Source organism: Uranotaenia lowii, chromosome 2 (assembly GCF_029784155.1).
Source record: "Uranotaenia lowii strain MFRU-FL chromosome 2, ASM2978415v1, whole genome shotgun sequence".
Classification (NCBI taxonomy): Eukaryota; Metazoa; Arthropoda; class Insecta; order Diptera; family Culicidae; genus Uranotaenia; species Uranotaenia lowii.
Genome location: NC_073692.1, coordinates 57,221,131 through 57,236,748, shown reverse-complemented (window position 1 = coordinate 57,236,748; position 15,618 = coordinate 57,221,131). Strand labels below are relative to the sequence as shown.

The 15,618-nt window shown below is 34.7% G+C and overlaps 2 protein-coding genes across 4 annotated transcripts in view; both read left to right on the top strand.

The window, feature by feature from the left end:
• The window catches only part of LOC129746729 (LIM domain transcription factor LMO4), a 118,130-nt gene extending 116,835 nt beyond the window's left edge, over nt 1-1,295 (top strand). For all 3 annotated transcript variants that reach the window (XM_055740584.1, XM_055740585.1, XM_055740583.1), the window contains exon 4: nt 921-1,295. In XM_055740584.1, the coding sequence (XP_055596559.1) occupies nt 921-1,281 (361 nt within the window). In that variant the 3' untranslated portion in view covers nt 1,282-1,295. The remainder of the gene's footprint in view (nt 1-920) is intronic.
• On the top strand, nt 1,283-2,673 carry LOC129741421 (putative uncharacterized protein DDB_G0286901). The gene is made up of 2 exons (XM_055733145.1): nt 1,283-1,292; nt 1,370-2,673. Exons 1-2 carry the CDS (start codon nt 1,283-1,285, stop codon nt 2,671-2,673), a joined length of 1,314 nt encoding a protein of 437 aa, XP_055589120.1.
• The last annotated feature ends 12,945 nt before the right edge of the window (nt 2,674-15,618 follow it).

Below are 15,618 nucleotides of genomic sequence, written 5' to 3'. Positions count from 1 at the left end.
CATTTTTTTAAGTAAACATTACTAGCAGTCTTCGGGATTATTGATCATTGAGTGAGTACTTTTCTTTTGAAAATATTTGTTATGTTTAAAAGCTTTATAAAAAAAAGTGCCCAAATTTATAAAACGAACTTGTACCTTTTTTTAAAGTTATCTTTAAAACAAGAGCACACAAAAAAACTGAATGAATATTTGGAATCAGGGTCCCAAAATTTATCAAAATTAATTTTAAATTCAATTTTTAATTTTGTTGACTTTTGCAATTTATCACGAGGATGCTATCGACTACGCTGAGACTTACTGGCTAATGGAGCACAAAAAATAAAAAAATTCTGTCTGAACGATTTTCCAAAAATTGCCAATTGCCAATTGTTTTGCCAAAAAATCGGTATTCGGTATAAAACAAATCTTGGTCGAAATTTTCCTCAAAAATCGGTATAAATACCGAAAAGTCAGTATGCGTGGCATCGGTGGAGACAGACCTGTTTAGGTCTTTTAGGACTTTTGAATAAAGATTCGGAATTATCGTCAATTCACGTAGTTGGCATAGAAGAGGCAAGGATAATGCCTAATGCTCAACTTGTTTGGAAATGGTTCCGGCTCCGGTAAATAAGCCGAAGAGGCTGAAAAAACGCAAATCGTTAAGGCTGCTGCTATTATTCTACTAACTCTATGAGGAATATCAATAGTAAGTTGATATCGAAATACCGGTATCCAAACTTTACTTATACCGTGGTTGAATTAAAGAAATCTTACGGTTGGTTTGATAAAGTTGAATTATTCAACCAAATAGGCTCAGAACACAACACATATTTGCAACAAAATGACATTTAAAAAAATGGTCAACTAGGAAATATTTTCATCCTTCTAAGTAATCTCGTCATATAAAGAAATCTAACGGTTGTTATTCTTTTCCATTTCAGATTATTCGGTTCCGGAGCGTGTTCCGCGTGCCATCAGACGATACCGGCCAACGAGTTTGTGATGCGAACGACGTCCCACACCACGATTAACAACAACCTGAACAATGCCAACAACCAAAATGGGACGGGGAACAACAACAACAACGGCCAAACCATCCCGCAGCACCACGTGTACCATCTGAAGTGCTTCCAGTGCTCCAAGTGCGGGTGCCATCTGGTGCAGGGAGACCGGTATTATATGCTCGGGGGAAGTTTAGTGTGCGAGCAGGACTGGCACAAGCTGGTGAAGAGTTCCAACGCCCAGACGAATCCTCCGCTACGCAAGGGCAAGGTCGGCCGACCGAGGCGATCGCGAGACTGAGATGGTCCCCGGCTGGGTCGTCCACCGAAGGTGAAACGTCCACCGCAAGGTTTGGACGAGACGCCCAGCATTGCCGCTGTCCGAACAGCCGCCGCCGCCGCCGCAGCCGCAGCCGCCAACAATCCCGGTGCCCTACTGGATGATCTGGAGCTGACGGCACAACGGAACCTAGCCCTAGCACGACTCAACTCTTCGCCTCTGCCGCCAATCCAAACGAGTCACCTGGCGAATGCCGCCGCAGCCGCCGCCAATGGAGGCGGCCAACCAACGAATGCCGCCGAACAGTCACTGTACAGCCACCTGTACGGCAAAGAGATGGGACTGATGAGAAAGTTGAGCAACATGGAGGACTACCCGAACCATGCGGCCACAGCCAGAAACTATCAGCAACTGTTGCAGCATCCGGACGGAGTCATTCCACCTGGAGCGGCAGCTGCAGCAGCCGCCGCAGCCGCCCATCAAATGCAGCAGCAACAACAACAGCAGCAGCAACAAAACTTTGGCACCCATCCCCATGCCAACAAATTTAATCAGTTCAATTACCCGAATCAAGGTGGTCTGCTGAAGCCCTGCTACGATTACGCTTCCCAGCATCAACAGCTCCAATCGGCGGGGCCGAACGGCAGTGCAACAGCAGCATCCACTCAACAGATGAAAAAGGAAATGTTTAATCTCGGTGGAAGCAATGGTGGAGCTGATTTATACAACCCTCGGCCGCCGTCCGTTTCTACCGCCCAATCGGCGTCATCAGCTAATGGACCGACCAATAACAGCACGGCGTCATCGATGGCCAACGGTGGTTCCGGGGGTGCCAGCAACGGATCTCTATCATTCATGAATCTTCATCAGCCATCATCGGCAGCTGCAGCAGCCGCCGCGGCCGCCGCCGCCATGTATGCCAATCATTTTGGTCCCGGCTCGAACAAACATCAGGAGAACGGTCCCGACAGCTTGGCAGATTTCAATCCGATGCGGAACGGACCGAACCCAAACAACAACAACAACGGCATCAACCACATCAAATCGGCAAACGATACGACGATGGCGGCCATGGCAAGGAGCTCAATTATGAATAATTTAAACAATAATCTTAATAAAATCGAACCAAATACTGATACCGCACTCAACGATAATAACAATAATCCACATAATCACAACCACCATCATCAGCAGCAGCAACACCATCATCCGTCGTCGTTCCATCATCCGATGGCGATGAATGGTGGGGGCAACCAAGAGTTACCGGGCAATAATGGATCCGGACCGGGTGCCGATGACGATAACGATAAGCTATCGTCCCCGATGACGGGAACGTCCACGCTCACCAACAACACCGCGGATCTGCACGATACGGAACACGATAGCAATGACGATGGCTATACCATCCTGTAAAGTAAAGGACGTAGGGTATCGGGCCAAGTTGCCACGTGACTCTATGTGGATGGCGGCAGGCTCTCTACTACTAAGCGTTTTCCCCTTTTCTTCCGGTTCCAGTTTCCCAGGTGTAGTTTAGGTCGAAGAGACGTCTCGTGGTGGATCAAATGGCACAAGAACTGTTGTAAATAGTTGTTAGTTAAGAGTTTGTGGAACGAAGGCGGTTGCATGCGCGACTGATTAGCTTGAGAGAAGGGTTTTGGTCAAACATATGTTGAAATTTTTAAGGCATTTGCAAAATAAGATCTTGCTTTGTACGGTATCAGAAATCAGAGAATCAAAAATTGAAAAGATTTCACCGTCTGAAATCAGGAAAAAAAACTCAAATTTCTGAGTTAAACAAAAGGAGAAATTCAACTGAAATTGTGTTCTAGAATAATCGCCGATAACAAAAATTATCAAATTTACATTTTTACATGATTTCAAGTTCCTGTTAACTTTGAAAAGCTAGGATGCGTTGAAGTCAAATTTGTCATCAACTCTGGTTTATAATTTTTAAAAATTATTGAAATTTGTAAATCATCCTTTTAAGCGAATTCTTTCGACTTCTGAGAGAATTTTTTGGTGAATTATGGAAATTTGAGGCAATCTGAATTGAAAGAATTTTTTTTTTTTTTTTGAAGCATAGTTTAAAACGATTTGCAGTTTTCAACAAAGTTGTAAAATAGATTAATGTTTTTAATGATGGAATTCTCGCCAACTCGAAACAGTATCTGGCATGACTAAGGGTGCCAGAATTTTTTCAGCAGGTATACGGGCCGGCAATTCCGGGAAATTTTATACAAAAGCCTGGCAAAATCCTGGCATTTGTTTACAAAATTATTGAACAAAAATCCGGGCAATATCCGGGTAAATTTTATCAATCCAGAAAAAAATACAACAAAAATCGAGAAACAAAAAATATTGAAAGTTTTTGGTCATCGAAAACCTTCGACAGATAAGAAATCGTATTGAATGCTTCCGAAAAACCATTCATGAATATTTTCATAAAACTTCCTCAAAAAAATCATTTTTAAGGTGGATGTGAGTAGTCAATCAAGCTAAGCTAAGCTAAGCTAAGCTAAGCTAAAACTTCCTCAAAAAAATCATTTTGGAGGCATAATTAAATTTTTTTACATTATGATTTGTTTTTCTTTTCTTATAGTTGATTCGCCAAATAAAGTCAATAAATCCGGGCAAAATCCGAGAACTTTTCGATGAAATCCAGGCATCCGGGCCGGGCAAGATTGTTCCCAAATTTTATGACAAATACTTGGCCAAACCCGGATAAAACCGGGCAATCTGGCAACCTTAGGCATGATCCTCTCAGAATGGAATGAAACTTTGTGTGTGCATAATCCTCACGTAATTAAGGCAATCGGAATACTTAGTTGTCCCAAAAAAATCTAGACATTTAAAATGAGCCAAACTTTCCGGGCCAATTTTTTTTTTTTTGAAAATTTATAGCTCGAAATCTAGAATTCCTTCACAAATATGATCTACGGGCTAGTTTTAGAAAAAAAGAATAAATTTAAAAAAAAAAATTGACAAAAAATATTTCAAAATCCTACACTGAGAAGAATGCATTTGAAAAATTTGCATATTTAAAAACTTGTTTCCCTTAAAAAGTGTACCAAGTTTGCGATGTTCAGAAGAATTGTAGATCAAATTATTCTCCACTCCCAAAAAAAAATCATCGAATTCTGAGAAGGCCATTTTTTTTTTAAATCGGCTTTAAGTTTTTAGTTTGCTTTTTTTTCAGTGAAACATTTCCACTTACCTTAAGCACAAATTATTGCAATCGAAGCTCTTATCAAAATCAGTACAATCAATTCAACGAAGCAGTTTTTGAAAGGTTGAAAATCTACACTGAAAAAATAAATAATATAATTTTCGAAAAAATCATGAAAAAGGGACGACTGCGTTGCTTTAACCCGGCTAAGAAAATAAAATCATCAAATTCTGAGATAGCATTTTTTGGGAAATAGAGGTTTAGTTTTTGGAATGCATTTTTCTCAGTTTAGGAATTAAAAAAATCAACTTTTTTTTTTAATTCAATCAATCTTCCAAAAGTGTCTCATGAACCACATTTGTAAAGGAATTGTAACTTTCGAGCTAAAAATGCTTAAAAAATTTTGCCTAAAAAGTTTGACCTTTTCCAAATGTTAGTCTAGATACTTTTTGGGGAAGCTTAGTATGCCAAGTTGCTTTACTAGGTATGATTTTCATGCCCACAAATATGCATTGAATTTCGAGAGGGTCATGCCAATTTTGTGTTGATTTGGCGTGAAATCTGTCTTATTGCAAAATCTCAAAAACGTTCTTCAATGATTTTTAGTGACGACCTACTCTAACGGTTTTCTAAAATTTGAAGAAGTATGATAATTGCTTTATGGATTTTTTTCTAGATATTCTAGTTTCGGAGATTTAACGTTCTAAAATTGTGCTGCCATATGATTCAAATCAAAAATAAAGCTTTGGAATTGGGTGGGATAGCTTTGGGTGTTGGTAATATATAAAACTTTTTAATTTTTTTCATGTTTTTTTAAATAAACAAATGATAATTGTAATTTTGAGACCTATTTTAGTTAGGAACTTAATTGATTCATTTTTCAGTTAATTCAATCACTGATAACCAAAAATGCGTTCGAATAATGGGCCTCATTCTGCGAGCGGAGATGCAAATGTGCCTGACTTTTCATGAATTGCCTGATTTTCCGAGGCCTGAGAAACTGATTTGTGGTTGGTTGGTTGTGAGAAACTGCATTATATTCCAATGCTGAACGAAAATTTGGATCGACGACCAAAAAAAGTCTTTACTTTGAGCGAAATTTCTGTTCCTTTTACGTATCCTGATTTTTATTCCAGCAGTCCCAGATTTAAAAAAAAAATTAGAGAACCCTGTCTGCGAGTCACATAATGTAACTCGTCTGATTTTATCTCTTATCCCTGACTTCTGTAAGCACTTCCGTCAAGAAATATTATTCCAAATGAACTTCAAGTGGTTCTTAGAGTTTATTTTAACCTCAAATTTTTGGTTGGAGCACTTGCAGTAATGATTATAGTAAGGTAAAATTAAGAAAGTCACGTCATGTAACTCGCGGAATAAGGCCCAATGTGTTATTTGTTTGTGATCTTTTATCATTGATCCAAAGATAAATTCGTTGCTTGGATTAAGAATAAGGTTGCCAGATTGCCTGGTTTCATCCGGGTTTGCCAGGCTATTTTAAACAAAATTTGGGAACAGTCCGGCCCAGTTGCCTGAATTTTATTTAAAAAGGCCCAGATTTGACCCGGTTTTAATCACTTTTTTTTTGGAAAATTAAACAAAAAAAATTGTGATATTATTTTTTTTATGTATGCCTCCAAAACGAAATTTTTTGAGCAAATTTTATGACATTTATCATGAATGGTTTTTTGTAAGCCTAAAATACGATTTGAAATCGGTCGACAAGTTTTGATGTAAAAATATATTTTAAATTTTTTTTCTTGATTTTTGTTGAGTAATTTTCGGGTTTTGTAAAAAATTTGCATGGATATTGCCTGAATTTATGGTCGCCTCTATCGAAATCAATTGCCAGACTTTGGTCAGGTTTTAATTCAAAATTGCCCGGATATTTTCGGCCCAGATACGTGCTGAAAAAATTCTGGCAACCTTAATTTAGCAGTATGGATACAATAAAATTCAACAAGACTACAAGAGTTGTTACAAAATTGTAAGCCACAACCTTGAATGAGGCCTTATCCAAAAATACATTCTGTTTTTTTTAATTTAAACTCGTTTTTCAGGAAATGGGAACTCTGAAAAATGTTTTGGTGAAATTGCAATTCTCGAATTCTGATTTATTGAAAAAAAAACCGGATTATTACAGTTGGAATCGTGAAAATCTAAGTTGAAAAAAATCTATTGTGGAAAAGTGATCCAAAAATGGGAATTCTGAAATTGTTGGAATGGTTTTCAGCAATTGTGATAATCTGAATTCTTTAAATCGAAATCCTTAATCGGAGTTCAGAAAAACAAAACATGAATTCTGCAAATCAGAAATCCTGAGGATTGGATTTCTGAAAATAAAAATTCCAAGCAAATAAATTTTTGAAACTGAATTTCTTAAAATTGATATTCCTTAAATTGGAAAGCATTTGAACGTTGTTCTGAAAATCGGAATTCTGAAAATGAAAATCTTGAATGTCCGAAATTGAAACGCAGTTTTTGAATGAAAAAAAAATTGACTCGAAAATCTTAAAATCCGAATACTAAAAATCTAATTTTTTTTTTGTAAAACTCAATTCTCAATATCTGAGTTAAAAAATGAAGTTCTTAAAATCGAAATTATCAGATTTGGTAACCTGGATCTTTTCGGAACTCTGATATTTCTGAATAATGTAAACCCTTAAAATAAAAATTTAGAAAATCGGCACTCTGGAAAATCTGGATTCTGAATATTGAAATTTGAAATAATTTAGATTCTCAAAATCAGTTCTTGTAAAATAAAATTCAATAAATTGGAACTCGAAACATTTGAGTTTTAAAAACAAAAGTACTAAAAATCGAAACGGTGAAAATTTTAAATGCTTAGTCTGAATCCAAATATAAGTTTTGGCTCTATGTTCTAAACCTGAATTTTGAGTATCAATTCTGATTCAAAATTTTGAGTTTCAATTCTGATTCTGAATTTTGATTCTGAATTCAGTTTTTAAATTCTAATTCTGAATTCAGATTCTGAATTCTGATTCTGAATTCTGATTCTGAATTCTGATTCTGAATTCTGATTCTGAATTCTGAATTCTGATTCTGAATTCTGATTCTGAATTCTGATTATGAATTCTGATTCTGAATTCTGATTCTGAATTCTGATTCTGAATTCTGATTCTGAATTCTGATTCTGAATTCTGATTCTGAATTCTGATTCTGAATTCTGATTCTGAATTCTGATTCTGAATTCTGATTCTGAATTCTGATTCTAAATTCTGATTCTGAATTCTGATTCTGAATTCTGAATTCTGATTCTGATTCTGAATTCTGAATTCTGATTCTGAATTCTGATTCTGAATTCTGATTCTGAATTCTGATTCTGAATTCTGATTCTGAATTCCGATTCTGAATTCTGATTCTGAATTCTGATTCTGAATTCTGATTCTGAATTCTGATTCTGAATTCTGATTCTGAATTCTGATTCTGAATTCTGATTCTGAATTCTGATTCTGAATTCTGATTCTGAATTCTGATTCTGAATTCTGATTCTGAATTCTGATTCTGAATTCTGATTCTGAATTCTGATTCTGAATTCTGATTCTGAATTCTGATTCTTAATTCTGATTCTGAATTCTGATCCTGAATTCTGATTCTGAATTCTGATTCTGAATTCTGATTCTGAATTCTGATTCTGAATTCTGATTCTGAATTCTGATTCTGAATTCTGATTCTGAATTCTGATTCTGAATTCTGATTCTGAATTCTGATTCTGAATTCTGATTCTGAATTCTGATTCTGAATTCTGATTCTGAATTCTGATTCTGAATTCTGATTCTGAATTCTGATTCTGAATTCTGATTCTGAATTCTGATTCTGAATTCTGATTCTGAATTCTGATTCTGAATTCTGATTCTGAATTCTGATTCTGAATTCTGATTCTGAATTCTGATTCTGAATTCTGATTCTGAATTCTGATTCTGAATTCTGATTCTGAATTCTGATTCTGAATTCCGATTCTGAATTCTGATTCTGAATTCTGATTCTGAATTCTGATTCTGAATTCTGATTCTGAATTCTGATTCTGAATTCTGATTCTGAATTCTGATTCTGAATTCTGATTCTGAATTCTGATTCTGAATTCTGATTCTGAATTCTGATTCTGAATTCTGATTCTGAATTCTGATTCTGAATTCTGATTCTGAATTCTGATTCTGAATTCTGATTCTGAATTCTGATTCTGAATTCTGATTCTGAATTCTGATTCTGAATTCTGATTCTGAATTCTGATTCTGAATTCTGATTCTGAATTCTGATTCTGAATTCTGATTCTGAATTCTGATTCTGAATTCTGATTCTGAATTCTGATTCTGAATTCTGATTCTTAATTCTGATTCTAAATTCTGATTCTAAATTCTGATTCTAAATTCTGATTCTGAACTCTGATTCTGAATTCTGATTCTGAATTCTGATTCTGAATTCTGATTCTGAATTCTGATTCTGAATTCTGATTCTGAATTCTGATTCTGAATTCTGATTCTGAATTCTGATTCTGAATTCTGATTCTGAATTCTGATTCTGAATTCTGATTCTGAATTCTGATTCTAAATTCTGATTCTGAATTCTGATTCTGAATTCTGATTCTAAATTCTGATTCTGAATTCTGATTCTGAATTCTGATTCTGAATTCTGATTCTGAATTCTGATTCTGAATTCTGATTCTGAATTCTGATTCTGAATTCTGATTCTGAATTCTGATTCTGAATTCTGATTCTGAATTCTGATTCTGAATTCTGATTCTGAATTCTGATTCTGAATTCTGATTCTGAATTCTGATTCTGAATTCTGATTCTGAATTCTGATTCTGAATTCTGATTCTGAATTCTGATTCTGAATTCTGATTCTGAATTCTGATTCTGAATTCTGATTCTGAATTCTGATTCTGAATCCTGATTCTGAATACTAGTTCTGAGTTCTGATTCTGAATTCTGGTTCTGATTCTGGATTCTGATTCTGGATTCTGAATTCTGAGTCTCTGTCCTTAGTCTGAATGCTGAGTCTAATGTATGGGTTTGAATACTGAGTTCGGAACTCGAATTCTGATTCTGAATACTAAATCTGAAGTCTAAATCTGAATTCTTAGTTCTGAGTTCTTAGTCCGAATTCTAAGTTTAAATTCTGAGTCTAAATGCTATATCTGAGTTTTGGGTTCTGAATCTGCATTCTAAATTTGGATCCTTGATGGGATTTCTTTCTAGTTTTTTTTTCTATTCTGAACTTTGAATTTTAACAGGAGTTCTGAATTCTCAAACCTAATTCTGAATAACGAGTTGGATTCTAAAAGCTTGAATTCTGAATCTCGATTATAAGTCTAAATTTTAAATCATTTTGCTGAGTCTTTATTTTGAGTAAGTACACTGAGTCTGGATCTATTTTTTTTCTGTATTTATTTTGAGTCCAAATTCTTAATCTTAATCTGAAATGTGAAATCTAAATCTTGACTTGAAAATCTTTAAGCCATTTTTTTTCTTATTATTTTTGACCATCCCCCGAAAAGCTAATCGGCAGCCGAAAATTCGTGCCATGTTAATAAAATGAGGCGGCCCCGCGATGCAACCGTTTTTGTTCCAAAGCTGTCGCTAAGCTACTCAATGCGCATAAATTAAAACCAGAATTCTGTCTCCGCAGCAGTAAAACATGTGATGTTGATGTAACCGCAGCAAAAAGTGAACTAAGTAAACAAAAACTACTCAAAGTAAATTGTACAGAAAGAAAAAAAACAGTTGTTCTAGTTACGATGCAGATGTTTCAAAAAGTCAGAACTATTTTTTTCGAACCTACTTGCAGCAAGCTGCAAGTGAATAAAAACTGAAATCCGTCTTTTGAAAAATTGCTGTCAGCAGCATTTAACGAGCAAGCAACCACAAATTAATCTTATTACGTACAGTTGATTAAATTGTATCCAATCTAACAAGAAAACAGCATTCAAATTAATAGAAAATTAATGATAAACCTTGTAAAATTCTCTCTTAGCAAACAGCAACACATCCACTTGCGCAAGGAAATGGAAAACGAAAATACAGAGGATTAGTTATTAAGTACACTGTAAAAAAAATCAAATAAAAAACTACACGGATTAGTCCTACAGCCAGGTTAAGCGAATCCCAGTTGCAGACTTTAAGGCGAAGAGTTGATTGAAACCTAGCAGAATGTATTATAGCAACAAAAATAAGAAGAAAAAAAAAATCAAACGGTACCAAAACGTCGCTGCATCTTTAAGTAAATACATTTTTGTTTGTTGATTAATTTATACTGAACCCCCCCAAATAGGAAATAAAGACTCTCGTAATGTTACGACGACGGATATTGTAGAATACTTTTTGTAGCTTGAAATCTCTCAAAAAAAAAAAACAATGTAAGACAAAAAAACTCCTCCGAGCTTGGATGACGAGTGAAGACGAGGGAACGACGAATTTTGCATCTCACGAATCAAGTTGAAATTGAAAATAACTCCTTTTAAAAACTAAAAAACCTGTAAATAAACTGAGTCAGCAAATCAATAGCTGTTGAAATGGCGAGTTTCAGAAAATTACGAAAAATCTAAATCGCCTACATCTCGTTAAGTAAAATTTTTAGAAACGTAAAAATGAAATTAAAAAAAAAAACAAAACTTCACATCCCCAAAAAACTTTGCGAAACTGTTCGCATGTTTATGCTTTGTAAAATAGTTTCCGGTGGAAAAAGACAACGGTGTGAATCACCTTATGTAGGCACCAATTATTTCCCAAAATCCGTTTCCGGGACTTATCGTCTGGCATCTCACTCGTAGACGAGTGAAGGTAGCCTCTTTTAAAGTCTCATCCTTTGTAATTATTAGAACACCCCTCCCACTTTAAATGAAAAAGGAAACAAACCTATTGCAAAGCTATTAAAAAAGAAGAAAAAAAAATAAAAAACTGACTTATTATTATTGACTAATGAGTAATGGACAAAAAAAAGGCGAATGGCGCTGTTATTCGTCAACTGTGAAGCAAAAACCAATTAATTATTATTGATTCAATGGAAACTACTGTGGCCGTACCATTGATATATGGTAAATAAATGAAATATCAAAAATGAAAAAAAAAAGATAAACGTTCTGATGTGTCGAATAGAGAAGAAAGAAATTTACCCTTGGGTGAAGTAAGAATTACAAAATTATCAAGCCTTGTGAGGTGTCTACGTAACATTTCAGACAAATTTTGTGGTGAATTTCATTGCTAAAGCTCAATTAAGATTAACTGTTTTTTAATTCACACATTTTCAAGTTGTACACAACTTGTTTTCTAGATTTTCGCGTTATGAAAATGATATCCACTTTCATTTTCAAAAAGCGAAAATAAATGTTCTTTTAAATTTGTTTTGAATTTTCACTGTTGTTTTCTAGGTTTTTGGTGGAACTTCAAACGTATGAATATTTATTTAGTAAATCTCACGTTTTTATATTCTCACATCTAAAAGTTCATACTTGGTTGTTCTTAAGGCCTAAATTTAGTGATGTTTACCTTCCTTTTGCATTATTTGGTTTGAAATTTAAGCATTTTTGTCTAGAAAATTGAAATCTAAAAATGTAAATTTAACTATAAGAAGACATCGAAATCCCCAGTTAAGAGATGCTACTGATTTAATATGATTGGGTTGAATAAACGATTCCAAATATAGCCCATTCTTGCAAATTTCAAACGCTCTTCAGCTTAAAATGAACCTGAACGCCATGAATCACGTTTGGAGATGGGCGGACAAAGCGCAGTTTCTTACGAATCAACAACCGTCTACTTGAGGAAGACACCGAATGATTTTTGGTACCTCACATCCTTTCTCTACAATAGAAGGGAACATATGAATCAAGCGGTTCTCTTATCTGCCATACCGGAAACGAAAACGTTGTGAAATCACATCACGGATAACTATACTCGGAAAAGGCGTGGCCAGCGAACATGTCACCGTGCACGCCGTTTCAGGAAACTGATTTCTTAACCGCTCGAAAGTTATTCTTTAAGTAGGTGTTATTTTATTTCTTAAAGTTTAGAATTTCAGTTACCGTATGCAAGATCCAATACACTTATCGTCTAAAATTTTCTTGTGTATATTTTTAACAAGTCGAGATCAATAACACAGGAGATCAGCATTTGAAGTACCGTTAGCTGGGGGAACTTTGATCACTTTTTTCATTCATTTTTGAATATTTTGGAAGGGTTTGCTTTTTCGTGATACCTAAAATTTTTAAAACACTTACTGAGGTGAGGAATATAAAACATGATAATTGGTTGCAGTAAATTCAAACGACATTGGTGGTTATAATTAAATGTTTGTTACAAAACCAGAATTCGATTTTCGGGATAACTTTGATCACTATGGTTTTTACGTACCTCAACATCTTCAACATAATTGTTTTGGTGCCATTTAGCACAGAAGGCATACATATTAAAAACAGTTATTTTTGTTAGATCTAAACTGATTTTTTAACGTTTTTTTTTTCAAAAACATTTATAATCAAATGTTGCTGCATACATCTAGGGGTGAAAATCATAAACATTTCCCATTTTTTGTGAACTCAAAAACAAATGAAATTTTGCCTTCATGCAGTTCCCTAGGTTCTCGCACTGTTCCCATGTTATTTTTTTTAATTCAAATTCGACCATTTGATAGGGTTTTAGCCATTTTTACTATACGGGTTTTCTCATGGAACATCACCGTTTTTTTTTTTAATATCAACAAATTATCACCAAATAACCATAAAAATAACTCTTAAACTAAACCTAAACAAAGAAAAAAGTTGAACTTTCACATAAAACAACCCATTTACTCATAAATGCATAAATTTGATCAGGAGAGATGTTTGTTTTTGAGCCTTCGAAAAACCAGATATTTTAAGATTTTAAAATTAATTTTAAGTACCGTAATCCGGGGTAATATTGATCACTTTTTTTCAATTATTTTTTCTGTTAAGGGGAATTTGGCATGTTTCATATTTTTAAAACCAGTACTGGACTCCTATGAACGTAAAACATGGTTGCATAAATTTATTGGACTACTTTAAATTTGATTTAAAAATCTATTTCGTCTCCCCAGCAAACATAAAATCGCATTAAAATGATAACTCAAGTCATAAAAAACGTTACTGCGAATCGTAATTCCAACTAACGCAAGTAAAAAGTCGTCAAAATCGTTACTCAAAGTCGGATTAAATGGTTTGAATCGGATATGATAAAAAGTCCGTCATGTTTGCAGATGTTGAAGACGATTTCGTTCCTTTGCTTTCCCCCGCGCGGGTCTAGTGAGAGAACAGCTTTGTTGTTCTCTCAGCGACCAACAGTGCAACCAGATTGCAGAAATAAAAAAAAAACCTTTCTGAGTTAAAAGTGAGTATATCTGAGCGATCACATATCATCTTTTTGTTCGTCCGCACTGCAAGTTTTCCCTTGTGAGGCGAACCATGCTTGGCTTACTAATGTGGGGTGGTAGATGCAACTCTATCTGTATCTACTGCTTCATAGTAGTAGGCCCGTGAGGAACAAAAATTTGGTATGTGATGGTAATGCTTCTAGACAAATTCTACCCGCTCATTTTCACCATCTTTCATTTCTTCTAACCTTCTATCCATCTATATATAAAAAAAAAAAAAAAAAAAAAAAAAAAAAAAAAAAAAAAAAAAAAAAAATTTCATAATCTTTAGATGTCCCTACTAAAAAGGACATCACTTTTCACCGCTAGGCCGATAAATCAAAGTAACAAACTGTGAGTAGTTTCCAATTTTTTGATGCTTCAAATAAATTTTAAATTAGGTTCATAGAAATAGCGCCATATAAAACCATCACAGAAGTTTTGGTTCAAATCACAGAATTCGAGAATTTTTTTTTATCAAAAACACAGTTATTTTTTTGGAAACCTTGGGCTTGAATAATCAACTGTTTCTTGTCTTAAATCATTCTTGATGGAGCTTGAAACTTGCTTAAAGAATTGAAACATTTTTTTTATAATTTTTCATAGATTTTTCAATACATGTTAACAAAAACAGTCGAAAAACGGAAGAATACGCAAAAAAGTTATAAAGTATTTAAAGTTAATAATTGGAGATATTATTTTAATAATAAGATGAACAAGTTTTATAATCTCTTTTCGCCGATAATGAAAATGGATACATTTCTTTTCTCATTACATTTAAACCCATCATCTCTTAAGCTGATGTATACACATTTCTTAAAATCGAAAATGGTAATATTTTGCTTTAAAAACGGTTTTTGATAAAAGTAGTTTCTGAATTATCAATTTCATAATCCAAACAACAAATCAAATGTATTAATGATACTACTCATCATCAAAAAGGATCTACCTAATGCTGACGCTCGAGATACTTTCAAAAGCGCCCGAATGCAGGCAACCAAACTGTAGCAAAACCAACTTTGCAAGCAGAACGAATGATCGGATGCGGTCGAAAGAATTGCCATCATCAATCGCTGGCTGATTATTTTCGTCTGCGATTCTTCTGTGCAGAATCATCTTCCAAAGCAATCGCTTGATGATTGGATCATAGCATCGCAGACAGGCAACCCATTCGTCTCCTGATTGAACTAAAGAGGTTGGCCGGAAAGTCCGATTGGTTCGCTCACTGAGTGCCATCGTGTGTAATTATTTCGAATGCGTTCGGGGAATGGGTTACCTCAGAGGGTGAGAGAATCATTTTATGTTCGTCGAATAATTCGCCAATCACCATCCTTGATTTTTAGATGTCCCTACTAAAAAGGACATCACTTTTCACCGCTAGGCCGATAAATTAAATCTACATACAAGTCTTAAAAAAAATTTTATGAAAAAACATGCTTCAGGAAAATGGCTGTAAATCAGTTATTAAGTGCTCGAAAAAAAACTCACTTAGTGCCTGAGAAAGGTGAAGTTAGAAGCTACGCAAGGAACTTTTTTCAAATTCTTTTTTAAGATCATGGTCACAAAAAATTGTAAAAAAAAACTGTATAAAACCCAAACTTTTCGATCAATCAACCGCCAAAGCTGTTCCAGTTACAGTAGAAAAATTTTAAAAAGTGAATTGAAAAGTTGGTGTAATTTGTCTCATTTTGGCATCTTTAGAATTTTGAAATACGAAATATAAAATTTATGAGGACTTTTCAAAGGTAGCTGTTTTTCGAACATTTTATCAATTTGGATTTTCTGAGACTATCCCCAAACCTTAATTCAGT